The following is a 23,802-nucleotide window of genomic DNA, read 5'->3' as shown; positions in this document are numbered from 1 at the left end:
AATTTTGAAAACTGATATATGTCCGTGAAATCTTCACAATTTATGTTGCTCTGCTGCGACTCCAGCCAGTCCCTCCGTTCGGGGTCCCTGACTTCCCGCAACAGAGATTGTCCTATGTTTCCCTGGGGACTTTCATCTCCTGCTTTTAGGAAACACAAAAGAGGTCAAAGCATGTTCTTGCACCTGATGTTTTTCAATAGCCTTTAATTCATAATAGTTAATGGGTCAGGGTGGGTGGGCAGGGTGTGATGGCTCATATCTGTAGTCCTGCCAAGGTGGGTGGATCACTTGAGCCCAGGAGTTCAAGACTAGCCTGGGAAACATAGCAAAATGGTGTCTCAAAAACAAAAACCAAAATAAAACAAAACAAAACAAAAAACCACACACACACAGAAAATCATGTCGTGTGAAGGAACCTAAGCAGAATGCATACCATTTGATTCCTCGTCTTATTAAAATGCAACTAATGTATTGTGACAAAAAGCAGAAGAAGTGTTGTTGGGGACATAGGAGCAAAGCGGAGGAGAGGATTACAGTGAAAAATGAAGAAACACTGCAGGACGGTAGACTTGTCATTATCTTGTAATGGCAGTAGTTCCACAGTGTATACATACATCCCAGTCTACCAAACTACATGCTTCAAAAATATACACTTTGTTTCGTATCCATTATACCTCAATAAATCTATTTTTTAAAAACCTTCAATAGAATATAAACACTTGAATGTATACTGTATTCCCTGTAGCACTTACACATAGATCATGAAAATATGTTGCATAAGAAGTCAGTATCCAGTTAAAATGGAATTCTGAAAGGTAATTAACATTAAAATATGCAGGGGAAAAAGGAGTAAAATTATACTAGACAATCATAGTTTTTTGGTTTTTTTTTCCGGAGAGGGAGTGTCGCTCTGTCGCCCAGGCTGGAGTGCAGCGGCGCAATCTTGGCTCATTGCAAGCTCTGCCTCCCAGATTCACGCCATTCTCCTGCCTCAGCCTCCCGAGTAGCTGGGACTACAGGCGCCTGCCACCATGCCCGGCTAATTTTTTTTGTATTTTTTTAGTAGAGACGGGGTTTCACCGTGTTAGCCAGGATGGTCTCGATCTCCTGACCTCATGATCCACCCACCTTGGCCTCCCAAAGTGCTGGGATTACAAGTGTGAGTCACCGTGCCCAGCCTAGACAACCATAGTTTAAATGGTAAACTTATAGGTCTATTTCGACTATCAATTATTGCACTAACTGTAAATCCACTGGACACTACAGTCAAAGGTAGAAAGAGTTTGAAGGGCTGAAAAAACAAGACTCCGCTATATCTTGTCTATACGAGCTGGGACTTAAAAGGAAGACACAGATGCTGTCTGTTGAAAGTAAATAGATGGAAACAGATACACTATGCAGAGTGTAAGGCCAAGAAAACTGCCATGGCTATCTCAGTATCAGAGGAAGGTGATTTTGTTAGCAGTGGACGAGATCTGAGTTACCTTACGTTGAAGGTGGCCAATCCTTATGGTTCCACAGCAATTTCAGCTCTTCACCTCCTGAGAAGAAAGAATAGGACTGAGGGGCATGAGGCAGAAGGAGAGATGGAGGCAAGTTTCAGAGCAGAGTGAAAGTTCATTAAAAAGCTTTAGAACAGGAAGGAAAGGAAAGAAGGGAAAGAGAAGGAAAGTACAACTTGGAAGTTGGCCAAGCAGGTGACTTGAGAAACAGTGTGCAGCCCGCCTGCCTGAGTTGGGGTTTTATGGGTTGGCATACTTCCAGGATCTTGCCTTCTCCCCACTCCTGAAATCTTATTGGGAAACTACTGATCAGTTTCAGGTGTTTTCTATGTATTGGGAGACTGCTTTTTTCTGGCATCGGCTATAACCAGTTTTTCGTTTATTTTTATTTTTTTTTTGAGAAGGAGTCTCCCTCTGTCACCCAGGCTGGAGTGCAGTGGCGCGATCTCCGCTCACTGCAAGCTCCGCCTCCCGAGTTCACGCCATTCTCCTGCCTGAGCCTGTCGAGTAGCTGGGACTACAGGTGCCCCCCACCACGCCCGGCTAATTTTTTGTATTTTTAGTAGAGATGAAGTTTCACTATGTTAGCCAGGATCGTCTGGATCTCCTGACCGCGTGATCCGCCCGCCGTGGCCTCCCAAAGTGCTGGGATTATAGGTGTGAGCCACCACGCCTGGCTGTAACCAATGATTACTTTAGAGGTACAGTTATCAACCACCTGATGGTCGCCCAACCCTACTGGTGTCAGAAGCTGGAGAGCCCTCCTGCCCTGCTCATACCTGACTAGCTACCTACTGTAACAATTTTAGGACATAGAATATTATGGGAGCTCAAAAGGGACCTTTTGTAGTTAAAAAGGTTAATTCTTCAAGGAGTGTAATAATAATCACAAATTGTATATGCCTAGTAATACAGCTTCAAAACACATAACACAAAAATAGAATGAAAAGGAGATTAGATCAGCTGTTTCTCTGCACTTGGTAGCACGATCAGATAAAAACGCCAGTAAAGAGGCAAGCGACCTGCACACTGTGAACCACCTTGATTTAACTGACATTTAAAGAGCAAGAGTGGAACATCCACTGAACACTCATTCCTTTCTATGCTCATGATACGTTCACCAAGATAGACCGGGTTCTGGGCTATAAAACACACGATACGATCTCTACACTTAATGAAACGAAACTGGAAATCAGTAACAGTCCGTAGAGAATTCTAAAATTTGGTTATTGAAAATACACTTCTAAAAAATCTGTGGTTCATAGAAGAAATCAAAAGGGAAGGTAAAATGTTACAAAATAAATAATAATAACAATATAACTTCAAAACTGGTGGGAAATGGCTAACAGTGCTCGGGGTGAAATAATACAGCTTTCAATGTTTCTACTAAAGAATTGGGAGTTGGGGAGATGGGGAGTTACTATCGAAGGGTATGCAGTTCCTTTGTGGAGTGATAAAAATATTCTAAGATTGATTATAGCGATGATTGCATAGCTATGAGTATATTAAAAACTACTGAAATGTAGACATTAAATGAGTGAATTATATGAATCATCATAATTACTAATTATGTGAATTGTGTCTCATTAAAGCTGTCAAAAATGTGAAATGTATGGCCTGCAGATCTACATTAATCAATCATAAAATATAAGCATAAATTTAAACCAAACAAAGTAACAAGGAGGAACATAAATCAAGGAAATAGAATACAGACCACAAAAAGAACTGACAAAACGGATCGTGTGTGGTGGCTTGCGCCTGTAATCCCAGTACTTTGGGAGGCCCAGGCAGGCAGAACGCTTGAGCTCAGGAGTTGGACCAGCCTGGGCAACGTGGTGAAACCCCAGCTGTACAAAATACACAAATATTCGCCAGGCGTTGGGGCACACTCCTGTCTGTGGTCCCTGTCACCTGGGGACTGCGGTCGAAGCACCACTTGAGCGCGGGAGGCAGAGGCTGTAGTGAGCAGAGACTGCACTCCAACCTGGATGACAGAGAGAGACCCTGTCTCCAAAAAAAAAAGAATTGACAAAATGCAAAGTTGGTCTTCAGAAGGAGTAAGAGTGTGAGAGCAGAGAACGGAGACAGAGACATCGCCTGAACCTAGAGGGACTGCAGCCCGAGAAGGAAGGATTTGGGAAACGTGCCTTAGCTTCGCCGTCCCCAACTACTAGACAGGCTTTGATGTGGAAGAAAGCTACATTTTGTCTCGTTTAGATCCAGGCAGTTGAACAGAGCCCAGCATAAGTAGCTTTTATTGTAACCACTTTGTTTTTACTCAGGAGCAAGATTATATTAAATTTAATTAAATGTAAGTCTACAATTAAATTAATTTTGTACTTTAAAACACTCCCAACTTAAAAGTTACAAAAACTATACACAAAAATTTGAAAAATAGCTGTTGGCATGATGAAAGCTATTATTGAATTATTTAGTGTATACTTTCTAAAAGCAAGGAAATTAACATCAACACGTTACCACTATCTAATAAGCAGACTCTGTTCTGATTCTCCAGTTGTCTTCTCCTTGTCATTTATAACACACAGATCATGGCCAGAATCCCTGAATTGCTGTTTCATCTTTTTCTGTAACTCTTTGATATTTACTGGGAACAGCTTGTCAAAAAGTCCCTTGTAAAGTAGAAATTACTTAATGTTTGATGCTATATCCTGACTTTCTTTAAGGTTATATTATAACCCTCATTTATAAAACTGTGTATCTGTGTGTGTGTGTGTGTGTGTGTGTGTGTGGCAGAGAGAGAGAGAGACAGAATTCACCCACTAGGTCAATTAAACACTTGGTCAAACTAAATATATTAGATGCTATTTCGGCTTGAAGGGATCATATGTGTTTTTTGTATTCTGTTTGTTTTTGAGACGGAGTCTCGCTCTGTTGCCCAGGCTAGAGTGCAGTGGCGTGATCTGGGCTCAGAGCAACCTCCGCCTCCCAGATTCTGGAGGATGCTGAGGCATCCCAAGTAGCTGGGACTACAGGCACGCGCCACCACATCTGGCTAATCTTTTGTATTTTTAATAGAGATGGGGTTTCACTGTGTTAGCTAGGATGGTCTCGATCTCCTGACCTCGCGATCCGCCCCCCACAGCCTCCCAAAGTGCTGTGATTACAGGCGTGAACCACCGCACCTGGCCTTTTATATTCTTATAAAATATTTTCTTGCCAACCACAGTGGTGTGTTCCTGTTATCCACATTACTTGGGAGACTGAGGCAGGAGGATCACTTGAGGCCAGAAGTTCCAGGCTGTAGTGGACTATGATCACACCTGTGACTAGCCACTGCATTCTAGCCTGGGCAACATAGCAAGACTCTATCAAAAAAATAAAAAATAAAAATAACTCTTCTGCTCACATTTTCTGAGGTAAAGATATTTTATGTTATAATATGAGAAAAGGACACAGATGTGTTTTTCTTTATAGAAAATAGCTGCCCTAGCAGGCCAAGGAACAAACACGGATGCAAAAGAATGAAAGTTTGGAGCTGGAAAGAAGCCCAAGCTCTGATGAGTTTTGTCACTTGGGGTGAAGGGAATATGAGACGGATCCTGGGAGAGGTAAGGTCTGGAAACCACTCATGCCCATCTCTGCCTTGTCCCCATAGGTCCAAGTTGACTCTGCCACCATCTCCCGGAAGGATGAAGTTCCCCTGCCGCCAGTGGCCTCAAAGCAACAGAGGCGCAGCCTTGACGCGGAGTGTCCAGCAGGTGCACTCTTATTTTTAAAAATCAGTTTATTTTTAATTGACAGATAAACATTGTATATATTTATGGTGTACACCATGATGTTTTGAAGTATGCATTGTGGAATGGCTAAATCAAGCTAATTCACATACGTATCGTGTATTTGTGGTAAGAACACTTAAAAATCTACTCAGCAATTTTCAGCTGTACGGATACAGAGCCCTGGGATAAGCCCTCTTTGCCCTCCTCATCTGTGGGTTCTGTAGCCATCCTCATCTGTGGGTTTCGCATTCGTGGCTGCAACCAACACAGATCAAAAATATGTGGAAAAAATAATGGAAATGATAACACGACAATAAAAGTAGATAAAAAGAAATGCAGTATAGCACTTATTTACATAGCATGTCTATTGCATTAGGTATTACAAGGAACCTTGAAATGATTTAAAGCGTATGTGCCTGGGGTATATGCAATACTATCCCAATTTATATCAGGAACTTGAGTAAGTGCAGACTTTGTTCCATGGAATATATTCCCTGTGAATAGAAGGCAGGACTGTACAACACATCGTTTTAGTAACTGTAGTCAACATGTCACACAATACATCTCTTGAATTTATTTCCCCCTATCTCACTGAAATTTTGTGTCCTTTGACCAACAGATCTCCAACCCACCATCCAAATGCAACCCTGGTAATCACCATTCTACTCTCTACCTCTATGAGATTAACTTTTAAGATTCCACATATGTGAGATCATAGGGTGTTTGTCTTTCTGTGCCTGGCTTATTTCACTTAGCATAGTATCTCCAGGTTCATCTATGCTGTCAGAAATCACAGAATTTCCTTCTTTGTTAAAGTTGAATAGTATTCCATTGTGTCTGTGTACTACATTTTCTGTACCTTTTCATCATCGATGGACACTTAGGTTGATTAAATATCTTGACCATTGTAAATAATGCTCCAGTGCACATGGGAGGGAAGATACCTCTTCAACATACTGATGTCATTTCCTTTGGATGTACGCCCGATAGTGGCATTACTAGATCATATAGTTGTTCTATGTTTTGTTTTTTTGAGGAACCTCCATACTGTTTTCCACAATGGATGTACTAATTTCCATTCCCACCAACAGTGTACCAGCGTTCCTTTTTCTCCCCATCGTCATCAACACTTGTTATCTTTTGTCTTTTGGATAATAGCCATTTTTACAGGTGTAAAGTGATATTTCATTGTGGTTTTGATTTGCATTTCCCTGATTAGTGATGTTGAGCATTTTTTTCATATACCTGTTGGCCACTTCTGTGTCGTCTTTTGAGAAGTGTCTATTCAGGTCCCTTGCCCACGCATCCATTTTAATTGGATGATTTGATTGCATGCTATTGAGATGCTTGAGTTCTGTGTATTTTGGATATTAACCAAAATCTTGGATCTTTTGGATATCCATCTCTCATCCTGTAGGTTGTCTCTTCACTCTGTTCATTGTTTCCTTTGTTGTGCAAAACCTTTCTAGTCTGATATAATCTCATCTGTCTATTTTTGCTTTTGTTGCCTGTGTGTTTGGGGTCATAGCCAAGAAATCATTGCCCACACCAACGTTGTGAAGATTTTCCCCTATGTTTTCTTGTAGTAGTTTTACAATTTCAGGGCTTAGGTTTAATCTTTAGTCCATGTTGAGTTGATTTTTACATATGATGTGAGATAAGGATCTTATTTCATTCTTCTGCATGTCAATATCTACTTTCCTCAACACCATTTATTGAAGAGGCTGTCCTTTCCCCATTTTGTGTTCTTGGTATCTTTGTCACAATCAGTTGACTGTAAATACATTGATTTATGTCTGGGTTCACTATTTCATTCCATCAGTTTTATCTTCGTTTATGCCATTACTATTCAGTTTTGATTACTATACCTTTGTAATATATTTTAAAATCAGTATGATGCCTCCATCTTTGTTCTTTTTGTTTTGTTTTGCTTAAGATCACTTTGGTTATTTGAGGTCTTTTGTGGTCCCGTACACATTTTAGAATTGTTTCCTCTATTTTGGTAAAAAAAGTCATTGGAATTTTAATAGGCATTGCATTAAATCTGTAGGTCACTTTGGGTCATATGGACAATTAAGCAATATTGAGTTTTCTAATCCATGAATGTGTACTGTCTTTCCGTTTATTTTTGTTACTTTCCATGTCTTTCATCAATATTTTACAGTTTTCAGATCTTTCACCTCTGTCATAAATTTATTTAAAAGAGTTGCTGCCTTGACATCCATTTTTAGGCCCCATATAAGTTGTTTAAAACCCAATCATACCACAGCATCTTTTGCCCAATTAATAATTCCTTTCCCTCTTCAATTGTTTTTGATCTAGCACATTTGTTCTTCATCTCCCTGACCTCAAATCCAACACATCCCACAGCAACTGACTACAATAAAACCCAATGGTTCACACCAGAGCAGTGTGAACCTTCTTTGCAGGTGTTGTCTTCCACAATCCCTGCGGGAAAGCTTAGGGTATAATGCCCATGGATCTTTATAAAGGTGTAGTCCCATGGGTCCTCTTTCTCTGTCTCTTGCTCCCCACACACCGGGTTGTGTCCTTGGACTGGATGGCTCACCACTTCCCATAAGTGCTGCAAAGTGTGCTATCCTCTTCTCTGGAGTCTGTAAGTAATATAGCACTTCTGTGTTTCCTGTGTTTTGTTGTGTTGCTTCCTCTGTGTTTTCCCTAACTGACACATCTGAACCTAACATCTTTCTCCATCTTGGCTCTCTTAAAGAGTCGCTATCTCCTAAAGAGTAGAGATAACTTAAAGCTGGACTTAGGTCAGACAAGAACCATAAGGTCTTCTGCTAGTAAAAGTAATTGTCTTGTGGAAGGGACACCCACAAGATGAACACCTAAATAGGCATTAGACGGTCCACCAGGATAAATAAGTTTTCTGTGAACATCCGTGATGAAATCTCCTGGATCCCCCCTCCAAGGTAAGGCTAGAATTTATAGCCACTCTACAGAGAGAAACCTCAAGACCAAATTAGAAAAAAATACAGTTACCACCTTGGTTGAATTTATTCCTAAGCATTTTTTGTGGCTATTATAAATGGGATTTTTCAGATAGTTTCTTGTTAGTGTATAAAAACACTATTGAATTTGTAAGTTGAGTTCATGTCTAACTTTATTTTATACTGATAACAATTTATCTTTGGTCTCATAAAAACTTGACACTTTTTCTTTCCCTGTCTTATGTTTTTGATGTCATTATTTACATCTTTTTATGTTGTATATTCCTTAACAAATTGTATTAACTATCATTTTAAAAAATACTTTTGTCTTTTAACTTTTATACTAATGATACAAGTAATTTGTACACTATTATGATTGTATTAGAATATTCTGAATTTCATATTTTCTAGTTTCGTATTTTCACATAGTTTGGTGTATCCAGTTAGTGTTCTGTTCTTTCAGATTGAATAGCTCTCTTCAGCATTTCTTGTAAGGCAAGAATTTATGTATTTCGTGTAAGGCAAGAAATGCTAAAGATGAACTCCAATGGTTTTTTTGTTTGTTTGTTTGTTTGTTTGTCTGATAAAGCCTTTACTGCTCTTCATTTCTAAAGGACAGGCTTGCCAGGTACAGTATTCTTGGTTGGCAAGGGTTTTTTCCTTTCTGTACTTTGTGTAATTCCACTCTCTCCTGGCCTGTGGGTTTTCTGCTGAGAAGCCTTCAATAGTTGTATAAGGTTTCCTTTGTGTACATTGCTTTTCTCTTGCTGGTTTCAAAATTCTATTTGCCTTTGATTTTTGGAATTTGTTTAAGATATGTCTTGGTGAAGATCTCTTCATGTTTAATCTGTTTGGGGTTTTTTGGGCTTCATGAATGTGGATATCCATTTCCATCCTGATTTGGGACATTTCCTTTAATTATTTCTTTAATTGCACGTTCTGTTCCTTTTACTTCCTCTGATGCTCCTTGGACTACCATAATGCATGTATTGTTTTTATTCACGGTAACCGTTGGTACTGTTGGCTTTCTTCCCTCTTTTTCATTCTTTTATTTTTTTTTTTCTTTCTGTGACTTGGTAATTTCAAACAATCTGTTTTCAAGCTCACTGAGTCTTTCTTCCAATTAGTCAACTCTGCTGTTGACATTCTCTGGAATTTTTTAGTTCAGATATTGTGTTGTTTAATTTTAGAATTTCTGCTTGGTTCTTTATGTTGTCTGTATATATTAAACCACTCATTTTGTTCATGTATTGTTTTTCTGACATGACTTAGTTGTCTATCTGTATTCTCTAGTAGCTGACTGAGCTTCTTTAAGATGAGTATTTTCAATTCTTTGTCAGGCTGTTGTAAATGTCTGTTTGTTTCGGGTTGGTTACTTGTGCTTCATTTTGTTTCCTTGGTGCTGTCATGATTCCCTGATTGCTCATGAGCCTGAGGCAATGTGTGGGAATGTGCTCTTTGAAGAAGCAGGGACTTATTCCAGTATTTACAGACTGGCTTTGTCAGGGAACGCCCTTCACCAATCAGCCTGTACACAGATTCTGGGCAGGCCATGTGGTGTCGTTCAAGGGTGGTCAGAGCCTGTATCCAGAGAGGTGACCTGAGGCCTGGTTCCATGGGGGCTGAACTGGCACTGGAGTAGGCCTTGTACTTGGGTCTGCAGATGTCAGCCAGGTGCTGTGATGGGCCTCATCCTTGGGTCCACAGGGAAGGGCCTGGAGCCTGAGTTCATGGGGACTGACGTGGCACTAGGGCAGACCTGGAAGCTGAATCTGTGGAGTTGGGTCAGGATCCTGGGTCTGTAGTGCTAGCCCGAAGGCGCAAGCTAAGACTGATATCTTAGCTTATCCTGCCCTTATCTCTATGTGCTTCTAGACTTCTGTTTCCTACACTTCATGGTTCTTTATTCCATAGGGATACGTTGGATGATTTCTGTCAGTCAGGCACCATGCTAATGGGGATAATTATAAGAGGCCCTGCCCTCATGGAACCTTTTCTCTGGGATAGTATTAAGATACACAGATCAAAATAACAGTCAGAAATTCCTGATAGGAACCATGAAGAATAATTAAGTGATGAGTGAGACGGAGACGAGGTTGGTGGGGCCTCTCGAGGATGGTGATTTTGGCCAGTATCCAAAGTTGGACAGGGATTGTTGTGCAGAGAGCCAGAAATAGTGCTCCTGAGCAGCCTCCCTGGGAATGACAGCCTCAGGGTGCAGGGGCTGGGGGATACTGAGCAAAGACAGGGCCACCATAGTGAGTGGACAGCAAACAGGTCAGGTGGACCAGCATGGGCAGATCACATGTAGACGAGGTTGGATTTTATTTTGTTATTTTATTTTATTGTTTTTTTAAAAAAAAAAAGTAGACTGGGCATGACGTGGTGGCTCATGCCTGTAATCTCAGCACTTTGGGAGGCCGAGGAGGGTGGATCACCTGAGGTCAGGAGTTTGAGACTAGCCTGGCCAATATGGTGAAACACCATGTCTACTAAGAATACAACAAATTAGCCGGGTGTGGTGGTAGGTGCCTGTAATCCCATCTACTCGGGAGGCTGAGGCAGGAAAATCGCTTGAACCTGGGAGGTGGAGGTTGCAGTCAGCCGAGATCGTGCCCCTGCACTCCAACCTGGGCAACAAGAGTGAAACTCTGTCTCCAAAAATAAATAAATAAATAAAATATTCCTTTTTTTTTTTTCAAGAGATGGAGTCTCTCTGTGTCGCCCAGGCTGGAGTGCAGGGGCACGATCTCGGCTCACTGCAAGCTCTGCCTGCAGGGTTCACGCCATTCTCCTGCCTCAGCCTACCGAATAGCTGAGACTACAGGCGCCACCTGGCCAATTTTTTGTATTTTTAGTAGAGACGGGGTTTCACCGTGTTAGCCAGGATGGTCTCGATCTTCTGACCTCGTGATCTGCCCGCCTCGGCCTCCCAACATGCTGGGATTACAGGCGTGAGCCACCGCGCCCTGCCAAAAAAAGATAAAATATTTCAAATATTTATATTGATTACACATTGAAATGTAGTGTTTTGGATATTTTAGGTTCAAAAGTAGATTGTTTAAATTAACTTGACCTTTCTTTTTACTATTTTAATACGGCTGTCATAGAATTTGAATTTTGCGTGTGGTTTGTATTATATTTCTGTCAGCAGTGCCAGTCCAAGGTATGTAATAGATGCAGAACTGATGACAAGACCAAACCTGGAAGAGTGGATTTCTCCGTCTGGATTCCACTGAGGGCCAAAAGAGAAGTTTTCCAGCCACTGCCAGCCTCTGGGAATTCTGTGGTGACTCATTCATTGGCTTTTCTCTCCTTTCCCAGGATTTCATAGATCAGAACATACTGGAGCCTGTAACCCGTGCACAGAGGGTGTGGATTACACCATTGCTTCCAACAATTTGCCTTCTTGCCTTCTATGTACAGTTTGTAAATCAGGTACAGAATGTGTGAACCCCTTGCCCAGAGGTGGAGTGCATAGTGATGAGGTGGGTGGGAGCTGTAGCTGATGTGAGTCAGGGAACCAAGTTCTAGCCCAACTTGGTCTTCATCATGCCCCGTTCCATGATTATGACTGGTTGATTGGAAAAAAAAAAAAAAGAAAAAAAGATTTCTTTTTTTTTTTAGACAGAGTTTCGCTCTTGTTGCCGAGGCTTGAGGACAATGGCATGATCTTGGCTCACTGCAACCTCCGCCTCCCAGGTTCAAGTGATTCTCCTACCTCAGCTTCCTGAGTAGCTGGGATTACAGGCATGCGCCACCACGCCTGGCTGATTTTTTTTGTTTGTTTGTTTTGAGACTGTGTCTCGCTCTGTTGCCCAGGCTGGAGTGCAGTGGCGCCATCAGGGCTCACTGCAAGCTCCGCCTCCTGAGTTCACGCCATTCTCCTGCCTCAAGCTCCTGAGTAGCTGGGACTACAGGCGTCCGCCTCCACATCCGGCTAATTTTTTTTGTATTTTTAGTAGAGACGAGGTTTCACCGTGTTAGCCAGGATGGTCTTGATCTCCTGACCTCGTGATCCGCCCACCTCAGCCTCCCAAAGTCCTGGGATTACAGATGTAAGCCACCAAGCCAGGCCAGTTTTTTGTATTTTTAGTGGAGACAGGGTTTCTCCATGTTGACCAGGCTGGTCTCGAACTCCTGACCTCAGGTGATCCACCCACCTCAGCCTCCCAGAGTGCTGTGATTATAGGCGTGAGCCACTGTGCCCAACCAAAATCTTTTCTATAATGCCTGGCAACTGGCTGGGAACTCCTCTGAACTATTGCCTGCAAGGGGGTGGGGGCGTCATTACAGCACAGAGAAGGCCTGGCCCAGTGGACAGGGCTGGGTTCCAGTGGTGGCACGGGTCTGCTCCAGGAGCAGGCTGTTTCCTCCCGGGCTCTGTGCTCCTGGCAGGTGCTCGGGTTCACTCAGCCTTCAGGTTCTCAGGCCCCTTCCTCCTCCCAGTCAAGGCCGGGGCTTTTGGGAAGTCCCCCAAGGGCTGCTCTCCTTGCAGAGTCTCTCAGGTGATGCCCTTGCGCCTCCCTTGCTACTGACCTTGCCATCTAAACAATGCTTTTCTCCTGATCTGATGTAATAAATAATCACGGTCCTTTTGTATTGGTCCTTATGTACAGGGTGGGTGTCCTGTATGAGTCCCGAGTATGCTGGTGCAGAAACCGGCCCTCAGAACTCCTTGGTGAACTGAGTTGAGCTGAGTGGGAGGGGATGGGGTGGTGAGGAAGGGTGGACTGACATGTCAGGGAAACTCATTCCCAAAACCTTATGCTCTGTTGTCAGGTCAAACAAATACAAGCTCCTGCACCACGACCAGAGACACTGTGTGTCAGTGTGAAAAAGGAAGCTTCCAGGATGCAAACTCCCCTGAGATGTGCCGGAAGTGCAGCACAGGGTGAGACAGCAGCCAGGGGCTCCCGACAGCTTTCAAGAACCTGAAAAGACCTGAGTCACCAAGTACCTCTGTCTCACCCCTGACCCCATGAGGCGTCCCTGAGCCTATGGGATTTCCTGAGCCTGCGGTGGCCCCTCCTGGTCCATCTGCCTGTCCCCACCCCTACCCCCTGCGGCAGTCCCTTCCCATACCCTCCCTAACACGAGTCCCTTTGGCCAGGCTGAATTGTTCACTGGGCACAGGAGGTGACTTTCTAGGTCCCTTGAAACTTTTCAGGGGACCTAGGAAATGTGATTTCCTTTTGAAATCAGAAGAACACACTTGAATCCAGCCTGGCTTGTATTTGTCCTTATTCCAAATTGGTTTAAAAAAAATGTAATTTTAAATATTTTTTATGCAGGTGGAGACCCATAAAGGAAAAAGTGCCTGTAGCTCACAAAAATCATAATGAGGCTGTGGGTGGAGCTCCCTTAAGTTCCCATGAGGACCTGAGCCCACCCCGCCGGCCTCACTCCTGGCCCCTGACTTCTCAATAAGTCCTTCTTTTTCCTATTTGGGTTTTAGGGGCAAAGAGTAACTTGCTCTTCTCTGGCCCTCCACTGTTTGCTGTGATTGGGAGGACCCAGCAGCAGACAGGGTGGGGTGAGGGCTCACTGGTACTGTGGGTTAACTGGAGGAAGGGGTTCAGCTTGTGGCCACAGGGGCTTGTGATCTTCCCCTGGAGTGTGGCTCCTCCTAAGGCAGCCTCCCCTGCAGCCCAGGGAAGCTCCGTGTGTGCCCAGCACAGAAGGCTCCTGGAGCTGCAGCTCTGATCCCAGAGCAGGGAGGCCGAGGGGCTGAAGTGCGCATGCTCAGACCCTTCCCCAGCCTCAAGAAGGGAGCATAGGGGGACCTTCTGCTGACACAAGGAGCCTGTCCCCCTCTGACATCTTCTCAAGGACATTAGGCAGGGAGGGTGGCTCCTCTTTCATCTCACCTGGCCAGCTTTCCATCAGGAGTCCCCGTCTCCATCCCTGTGTGTACCCAGGTGTCCCAGAGGGATGATCAAGGTCAGTGATTGTACGCCCTGGAGTGACATCAACTGCAGTGCATCAGCTGCCAGTTCCACTGGGAAAACCCCCGCGGCGGAAGACACAGTGACCACCAGCCTGGGGACTCCTGACCTTTACGGTCTCATAGCCGGCGTCGTTACAGTCTTCATCATTCTGTTTGCAGCTGCATTTGTTTGCATTTTACGTCGGAAGAAACTCATTTCTTCACTGAAAGGCATCTGCTCAGGTAGGTGCTGGCTGAGGGTGGGGGCGCTGGACACTGTCTGCCCTGCCCCCTCCCACTCTGTTCCCACAGACAGTAATCCCCATCCCTGCCCCTGGTCCAAGTGTCTCCAGCCTGGTTCGATCTTCCGCCTTGTGATCGCCCCATCCCCACATCCCGTGTATCCCCCAGGACCCTGGTCTCATTGCCTCTCTCGGGGCTGGGGGTCCCCTCATCTCCCAGCCAAGTGTAGGAGGGCAGGGCCAGTTCCTCCCACCTTCAGGCCCAGCCAGGCAGGGGGCGGTCGCTCCTCAACTGGGTGACAAGGGTCAGGATGAGAAGTGGTTCTGGGATTTATTCAGCCTTGGTCAGAGCAGAACATAGAGATTTTCCACGTGTTGGTTTTTACTCTAGTTCCCCTTCTCATCCCCCTTCCTCAGGGTGTCCCCGAATTGCAAGGCCCTATTCCTGTTCCCAGCCCCAGGGCTCCTTGTCCAGTGTCCCTGCCCCCAGCCTACCCCTGTGCCCCGCTGTCCTCTGGGAGGGAGGTGCTGTGTGGGCCCCTCCCTGCCTGCTAAGGAGACTCCTTCTCTTCCAGGTGGTGGAGGGGACCCCGAACGTGTGCACAGAGTAAGTTGGTTTCTTCAGAAACTGGGGGCTTCCTGGGTTCAGGAACTGCTTCCCGTCCACTGGCGAGCCCGGGTGGACACAATTCCTTGTCCTCGTAGCTGCCCTGACTCTCTGACGTGGCCTGGGGTATCTGGGCTGACTGTGGGGGACACATGGCCATTTTGAGCAGCACACAGACTGACGGGCTGTGCTGCAGCCCCGTCCTTCCTGCAGCCTGGGTGACACCATCACTCCACAGCTGACCCCGTGGGGATGGGGTGCCCACCTGACCCACCTCCGCAGTGGATGCTGGATGTGCTGAGCCTCAGCTGCCTGGGGTGACCTCATTGGAAGGGATTGGGGATGGCAGGTCCAGCTGCCAACTGGGGACCTTGAAGCTGAGCCCTGGGTGTGGACTGGAGTGGGCTGTTTGCCTTCCCAAGGTCTTTTTCCGGCGTTCACGTCCTTCACGAGTTCCTGGGACAGAGGACAATGCCCGCAACGAGAGCCTGAGTACCAGATTCTTGCAGCCCACCCAGGTCTCTGAGCAGGAAATCAAAGGTCAGGAGTCGGCAGAGCCAACAGGTGTGACTGTACAGTCGCCAGAGGAGGCACAGCGTCTGCTGGTGAGTTGAGGAGGGACTGTGCCATGCCTGGCCTGCTGCCTGCACAGGACTTTGAGGACAGTGGGAGATGGCAGTGCCTCCGCTCTCCTGGCCCAAGGGGACATGAAGCCTTTGGGAGACAGGGGACTGCAGGGGACGGAGCAGCTGCACTGAGGTGGTGACTGTGCCAGTCTGCAGGACATCTGCTTCTTATTCCTTGTCCCCAGAGTCTGGATCTCCACAGGCATACAGTGGGTGTCACAGGGTTCGTTGATGACTGACTAAGGCTGCACAGTCTCCATCGTGTGCTCCTAACAGAACTCAGGGAGCCCCTGCTTGAAACTGCAGAAGTTTTAAATGTACTTCAAAATTCTCACTACACTGCACATACTTCATAGTAAATCTTTGTCCAGATTTCTGATCAAGTATGTAAGGAGGCTTCTGGGAGGAAGTAGGATTTCTCAGTCAGTGCGTAGAAGTGCTTTTGTATTACACAAACACATACATCCAGTTATTCACTTGGATTCACCAGTTTTGATATGACATTGAGTAGGTGTGAAATCTGGACACACATTTTCTTTTTGCTTCGAAAGTTCTTTCCTTTAAGATAAGATGATCCTATCTAATTTCTTATGGACTTTTAAAGAACGATTTGGTTTGTAGCATTCACCAGTGGAATGTAGGTGCCATTTCTTTTGCAATGCTGCGTGAAGGGAGGAACTCTGAATTATTCTGAGTCATTGTCTCCTTCCTCCTCACCTGTTTAAGAAATGATTCTCCTATTGTTTACTGCTTTTGGCTCCTCTTTGACCACTTGTCAAATACTTATCTGGACAAGGATCACTTTCCACCCGTTTTCTTCCTTTCCTATAACTACACCGCATGTTTTTTTAAATGAAGTATAAAAAGGGAAGAAAACAAACAAAAAATGTCAACAATTACTCCATGCTGCTGAACCGCATTGCACCTTTATTATGTAATTTGTAGAGATCCGATCTTGCTATGTTGCCCAGGCTGGTCTCAAACTCCTGGCCTCAAGTCATCCTCTCACCTTGGCCTCCCAAAGTGGTGGGATTACAGGCATAAGCCACTGCACCTGACCGCGTTGCACATTTTTTGAAAGTGGTAAATGCAGAGCCACACATCTGCCACACTACAGGAAGGTTCTCAGTCATAGTGGTAGTCCCCCAACACTTCCTCCAGCCCCAGCCCTTCTTAATTCAGGTAAATGCAACAGAGAATATCTTGTGATTCTTTGTGGAAATTTTTATGCATATGCCACGTATATTCATACAAGCACGTACATTTTGTTTACATTACAGGGATTATGTTACATATAATACACTGCCAAAGGAAACTTGTTTTCATTTTTTCTTTTTCCTTTTTCTTTTTTTTTTTTTTTTTGAGACGGAGTCTCGCTGTGTCTCCCAGGCTGGAGTGCAGTGGCGTGATCTCGGCTCACTGCAAGCTCCGCCTCCCGGGTTCACGCCATTCTCCCGCCTCAGCCTCCCAAGTAGCTGAGACTACAGGCGCCCGCCACCACGCCCGGCTAGTTTTTTGTATTTTTAGTAGAGACGGGGTTTCACCATGTTAGCCAGGATAGTCTCGATCTCCTGACCTCGTGATCCACCCGCCTCGGCCTCCCAAAGTGCTGGGATTACAGGCTTGAGCCACCGCGCCCGGCCTCTTTTTCTTTTTTCAAATTTATTTTGATTCAGGGGGTGCGTATGCAAGTTTCTTACCTGGTTATATTGTTTGATGCTGAAATTCGGGGTATGAATGATTTTATCCAGGTTGTGGGCATAGTATCCAACAGTTAGTTTTTCAACCCTTCCTCCCCTCCCTCCCTCCCCGCCCTGGTAGTCGCCAGTGTCTATTGTTGCCGACTTTGTCTTCGTAAGTACCTGATGTTTAGCTCCTACTTATGAGTGAGAACATGCAGTATTTGGTTTTGTGTTCTTACGTTAAATCACTTAGGATGATGGCCTCCAGCTTCATCTATGTGGCTGTAAACAATATGATTTCATTCTTTTTTATTGCTGTGTAGTCTCCCATGGTGTATATATACCACATTTTCTTCATTCAATCCACTGTTGATGGGAGCCTAGGTTGATTCCACGTCACTGCTATTATGGATAATGGTGTCTGTCTTTTGGTAGAATGATTTGTTTTCCTTTTTTTTTTTTTTTTTTTTGAGATGGAGTCTCACTGTCACCCAGGCTGGAGTGCAGTGGCACGATCTCAGCTCACTGCAAACTCCGCCTCCCAGGTTCACACCATTCTCCTGCCTCAGCCTCCGGAGCAGCTGGGACGCCACGCCCAGCTAATTTTTTGTATTTTTAGTAGAGATGGAGTTTCACTGTGTTAGCCAGGATGGTCTCAATCTCCTGACCTTCTGATCCGCCCGCCTCGGCCTCCCAAAGTGCTGGATTACAGGTGTGAGCCACTGCACCCGGCTACACCCGGCTAATTTTTGTATTCTTTAGTAAAGACAGGGTTTCACCATGTTGGTCATGCTGGTCTTGAACTCCTGACATCGTGATCCACTTGCCTCGCCTCCCAAAGTGCTGGGATTACAGGTGTGAGCCACAGTGCCCTGCGCTACTGATTTTTATACATTGATTTTGTATCCTGAAATTTTGTTGAAGCTGTTTATTAGTTCCAGGAGCCTTTTAGTGGAGTCTTCAGGGTTTTCAAGGTGTAGAATCATATCGTCCATGAAGAGTTTTGACTTCTTCATTTCATATCTGGATGCCTTTTCCTTCTTTCTCTTGCCTGAGTGCTCCGGCTAGGACTTCCAGTACTATGTTGAATGGGAGTGGTGAGCGTGAGCATCCTTGTCTTGCTCCAGTTCTCAAGGGGAATGCTTCCAGCTTTTGCCCATTCAGTATGATGTTGGCTGTGGGTTTGTCATAGATGGCTCTTACCATTGTGAGGCATGTTCCAATGGGAACTTTCTAATGTTTTTTAATATCCAAAAGAGCAAACACCTCTTCCATACTTTTTCAAAATGTATCATTTTACCCAGATAAAATTCACAATTAAAAGATTTCCTCCATCCTTCCCTTCTGAAAAAACTCGGCATTTTTGTCAATTCGCTTTAAAATTAAAAATTAATCTAGAAATACTGAATATTTTATAAATATAAATGTAAATATTTATACATATTTTTAAAATATTCATTATTTATATATAAATAAATACATATTTACATATAAATATATGAATTTATATAATATATATAATTATATATATATTTTTAATTTATTATTATTATTATACTTTAAGTTCTAGGGTACATGTGCATAACGTGCAGGTTTGTTACATATGTATACTTGTGCCATGTTGGTGTGCTGCACCCATCACCTCATCAGCACCCATCTACTCGTCATTTACATCAGGTATAACTCCCAATGCAATCCCTCCCCCCTCCCCTCTCCCCATGATAGGCCCCGGTGTGTGATGTTCCCCTTCCCGAGTCCAGGTGATCTCATTGTTCAGTTCCCACCTATGAGTGAGAACATGCGGTGTTTGGTTTTCGGTTCTTGTGATAGTTTGCTAAGAATAATGGTTTCCAGCTGCATCCATGTCCCTACAAAGGACACAAACTCATCCTTTTTGATGGCTGCATAGTATTCCATGGTGTATATGTGCCACATTTTCTTAATCCAGTCTGTCACTGATGGACATTTGGGTTGATACCAAGTCTTTGCTATTGTGAATAGTGTTGCAATAAACATACGTGTGCATGTGTCTTTATAGCAGCATGATTTATAGTCCTTTGGGTATATACCCAGTAATGGGATGGCTGGGTCATATGGTACATCTAGTTCTAGATCCTTGAGGAATCGCCATACTGTTTTCCATAATGGTTGAACTAGTTTACAAAATAGTTTATAAAAATATATAAATATATGAATTTATATAATAAACAATAATTATATAAACTAATAAATTTATATACAAATAAATTATATATTTTATTATGTATATTATATATATTTATTATATATAATTTATTATATATATTTATATATAAAATCTATATATACATACATAAATTTATATATAAATAGTGAATATAAAATATTCAGTATTTCTAGATTCAGTATATTTATTCAGTATAATAATATTCAGCATATTTATTCAGAAATAAGTATTCAGTATTTCCTTATCAAAGGAGATAACATTTGGTGTCAAGTATTTTATTGTAACTGAGTTGTGATTTGTGTTCCTCTTCAAATCAATTATTCCTGTTTCTTATGGCTGTTTAGTATTTCGTATCCAGCATGAGTTGGATAGCCTTGTAATTCTGTTTGCTAATTTATTGCATCTGCTATGTTCTTAAGATTCCTCCAAACATACATTTCTATTTCAGTATTGTAGTTTCATTCTTAGGGATTTTAAATGACATTGAAAATAGTGATTATTGTGTCTGCCCTCTTCCAAGAGTCTCGCCTCATTTTAATTTTCCATCTTGTTGCCTAGGCCAGACCTTTCAGAACCATGTTCAGCTGTGCTTAGGGAAGGCAGGTGTTTGGGTCTGATTTGATTTCTGGAGAAGACCTCCAAAGTGTCACCCTGAGGAATGGCGTTCACTTTTGGTTTCATATAGAAATTCTCATAATCAAGAACGCAACCTACTATTCTAAAAGGTTCTGAAAAAGATCAGAATTGGTGTTTAATTTTACCAAATGTCTCTCCAGGATCCATGGAGACTGCTGTGTTATTTAATTACACTATGGATATGGTACAGTATTAATGATCAAAGGTCATTTACAGTCTTGGAATAAATCATTTTGTTAGGTTTTCCTGGGTGCTCTCATATATACTCTTCTGCCGAGACTTCTGCTGGTGAGAATTGTGTAAGGAAGTGATCATTTCCTGTGAGGGTGGGTGGGAGTTGATGAGATGGGGCAGAAGGGGACTTTCTGGGGTGGTGGCAATGTTCTATGTCTTGATCAGGGGATAATTACCCGGGCATATACAGTAGTCAAAGTTGGGCAGAACACTTACAAAGTGAACATTTACTGCATGACACTTATGTCTCAATGAGTCACCAGCACACAGAGCCCAAGAGCTATGCAGGACCAGAGGTTTGTCTCCATCTCCATGGAGACCCGAGATGGGAAGCGCTGCAGGTCTCTTGCTGGCTGGTGGTCAGGGTCAGTACTGGACTGCAGGACTCCTGACTCTGACCAGAGCATTCCTCACTGTGTGTTACAGGAACAGGCAGAAGCTGAAGGGCGTCAGAAGAAGACGCTGCCGGTTCCAGTGAATGACGCTGACCCCACTGAGAGTAAGTGTTTTGTGCCTTGAGACAGGGAATAGGGACAGTGTCCTAACTGCTGTCCCTATAGCGAGAGGGCTCTTCTGGAGCATTCACTGCTGGAAGCAGGGGGTCCCATGTCAATCCTGTGCTGATTGTCCTTGGAGCATCGAGACTCTAAATCTCTTCTCTCTTCTCAGTCAACACCTTGCTGGATGCCTCGGCAACACTGGAGGAAGGACATGCAAAGGAAACAATTCAGGACCACATGGTGGACTCTGAGAAGCTCTTTTATGAAGATGACGCAGGCTTTGCTACGTCGTCCCTGTGAAAGAATCTCTTCAGGAAACCAGAGCTTTCCTCGTTTACCTTTTCTTCTAGAAGGGGAAGCAGCCTGGAAGAGACAGTCCAGTACTTGAACCATGCCTCAACTAACTCTGCTATCCAATATGGTGCAGCTTACCAAAGGTCTTAGAACTTTGTCAGTGCACTTGAAGTAATTTTTATGAAATACTGCGTGTGATAAGGAAACTGGGGAAATTCGTATAAGACTCTTGGCGGCATAGAGTTATACGATTGTGTATTAACGGTGGTTTTCGTCCAAGTGCGGTGGCTCATGCCTGTAATCCCACCACTTTGGGAGGCTGAGGTTGGTGGATCGCTTGAGTTCAGGAGTTTGAGACCAGCCTGGTCAACACAGTGAAACTCCGTCTCAATTTAAAAAGAAAAAAAGTGGTTTTAGGATGTCATTCTTTCCAGTTGTTCATCATGAGACAAGTCTTTTTTTCTATTTCTTATATTGCAAGCTCCATCTCTACTGGTATGTGCATTTAATGACATCTAACTACAGATGCCGCATAGCCACAGTGGTTTACCTTATAGTTTTTTAACTTTAGAATGGGATTATCTGGTTATTAGCTGTATTTTCAGTTTAGGATATTTCTGAGTTAATGATGAGATTATCAAGACATAGTCCTATGCTACGTCATGAGCATATGGATTTATGAGGGTTCGACTTAGAGTTTTGAGCGTTAAGATGGGATTATTGGGGCTTACCCCCACCTTAATTAGAGAAACATTTGTATTGCTTATTACTGTATGCTGTATTATCTATTTTCCGATTTTTATATAATGATGTAAGCATGGAAAAACTCTAGGAAATGCACTTATTAGGCTGTTTACATGGGTTCCCTGGGGGTGCAAATCAGCAGTCAAAAATGACTGGAAATATAACTAGTGACGAAGGGAGAAATCCTCCCTCCGTGGGAGGCACTGACTGTGTTCCAGTTCTCCCTCCTACGCCCTGAGACTGGACAAGGGTTTGATGACTGGCAACTTCTCAGGGGGCCAGCCTGTCTTACTTGATAATTTTAGAGGTATATAGCCATATTTATTTATAAGTAGACGTTTACATATGCCCAGGATTTTGAAGAGCATGGTATCTTTGGGAAGCCATGTGTCTGATTTGTCCTGCTGGGACAGTCATGGAACTGCATCTTCCTACGTGTCCACAGCAGATGAAGACAGAACTAAGTTAGATCTGAGACTGTGAAGAGTTTCTCTTTCAAGCGCCATTACCGTTGAACATTAGTGAATCTTGGGCCTCCTTTGGGCTCAGGGCAGAGCAGGTGTTTATCTGCCCCAGCATGTGCCATGGCATCAGGAGGGAGGAGTGGACAGTGCTTGGGAATGGTGTGAAATGGTTGCCGACTCAGGAGTGGATGGGCCCCTCTCCCTTCTGGTGGTCTGTGACCCTGAGTCCCTGGGCTGCATTTAGGGTAGAGATTCCTGAGCTGCATTTTAGGGTACAGATTCCCTATTTGAGTCGCTTGACTTCTCTGTAAGCATCTGATTCATCTGAGTAATACCAATTCTTAAACACTATGACAACGGAACCTCAAATGGGTGACACATTTGTCCTTGTGTCACATTCCATTATTTTATTTAAGAACCTCAGTAATCAGTGTAGCCTCATTCCAGCAAACCCTTCTCCACAGCAGTCCAGTCGTGGTAGGATAAATTACAGATGTAGTCATTCTAGGGGTTTCAATCTTTTCCATCTCAGGGCATTGTGTGTTTTGTTCCGGGACTGGTTTGGTGGGACAAAGTTAGAATTGTCTGAAGATCGCACATGCAGAGTGTTGTGGCTGTGGAGTTTTAGGAGGGGGTGGCCTTTCTGGTCTACGCACTTCCATCCTCTCCCACTTCCATCTGGCGTCCCATGCGTTGTCCCCTGCACTTCTGGAAGGCACAGGGTGCTGCTGCCTCCTGGTCTTTGCCTTTGCTGGGCCTTCGGTGCAGGACACTCAGCCTCAAAGCTCAGAGGGAGCCAGTCCAGACCCAGCTCCCTTGTCCCTTCCTCAGAGGCCTTCCTTGAAGATGTATCTGGCCTATTAGCCTTATCAGTGTTTAAGCTTATTCCTTTAAAGTAAGCTTCCTGAGAACGTGAAGTTGTTGGGGTTTTGGGGGGTTGGATATTTGTTTAAGTTTTGCTTTATACCGAGGTCAAATAGCACATAACACCTGGTTATTTATGAAATGCTCATATATTTATGACCAAAATAAATGTGAAACCTCATAGAAAAAGAGTTGTGGTGTTCATTTATTTCCATCCTCCCCTCCTCCTGTGACGCAGCTCTGATTGACAGGAGGCCAGGGCTTCCTTCCTGCTGGGATTCCTTCCTTGTCCCTTCTCTGCCTTCAGGCTTGGCCCGCCTGGGGGTGGGGTGGGGGGTTGGGGGGCTGGAGGTGGGAAGGGGTCGAGGTTCCTGCCTATAACTCCCTAGATTTTAAAGGGCCAGGTTCTTGGGCACTGGAATTCGCACGCACCTCCTCCCTGTTTCTCTCCTGTCTGCCCCTCCCTCTGGAGAGAGGGACAGCAGCCCTTGCCTGCATCCCCATCAGTGGACCCAGGTTGCTCAGCCCTACAGGCACTTGGGAGACCCATTTCCCGCTCCCCTTACCCTGGAGGACCCGCT

General features: G+C 44.1%; 1 protein-coding gene across 2 annotated transcripts in view; it reads left to right on the top strand.

The window, feature by feature from the left end:
- TNFRSF10D (TNF receptor superfamily member 10d) overlaps positions 1-23,410 on the top strand; it is a 28,905-nt gene extending 5,495 nt beyond the window's left edge. Inside the window, exons 2-9 of one of the 2 annotated variants that reach the window (XM_005562837.4) lie at positions 5,119-5,221; positions 11,518-11,631; positions 12,976-13,087; positions 14,115-14,365; positions 14,940-14,971; positions 15,394-15,576; positions 20,782-20,854; positions 21,025-23,410. In XM_005562837.4, coding sequence (XP_005562894.3) covers positions 5,119-5,221; positions 11,518-11,631; positions 12,976-13,087; positions 14,115-14,365; positions 14,940-14,971; positions 15,394-15,576; positions 20,782-20,854; positions 21,025-21,155 — 999 coding nt within the window. In that variant the 3' untranslated portion in view covers positions 21,156-23,410. The remainder of the gene's footprint in view (positions 1-5,118; positions 5,222-11,517; positions 11,632-12,975; positions 13,088-14,114; positions 14,366-14,939; positions 14,972-15,393; positions 15,577-20,781; positions 20,855-21,024) is intronic. The other variant, XM_045398035.2, reaches the window with a different exon arrangement.
- Positions 23,411-23,802: the final 392 nt, after the last annotated feature.

The sequence above is a fragment of the Macaca fascicularis genome, chromosome 8 (genome assembly GCF_037993035.2).
Source record: "Macaca fascicularis isolate 582-1 chromosome 8, T2T-MFA8v1.1".
NCBI lineage: Eukaryota > Metazoa > Chordata > Mammalia > Primates > Cercopithecidae > Macaca > Macaca fascicularis.
This window is presented reverse-complemented; position numbering and strand designations above follow the sequence as displayed.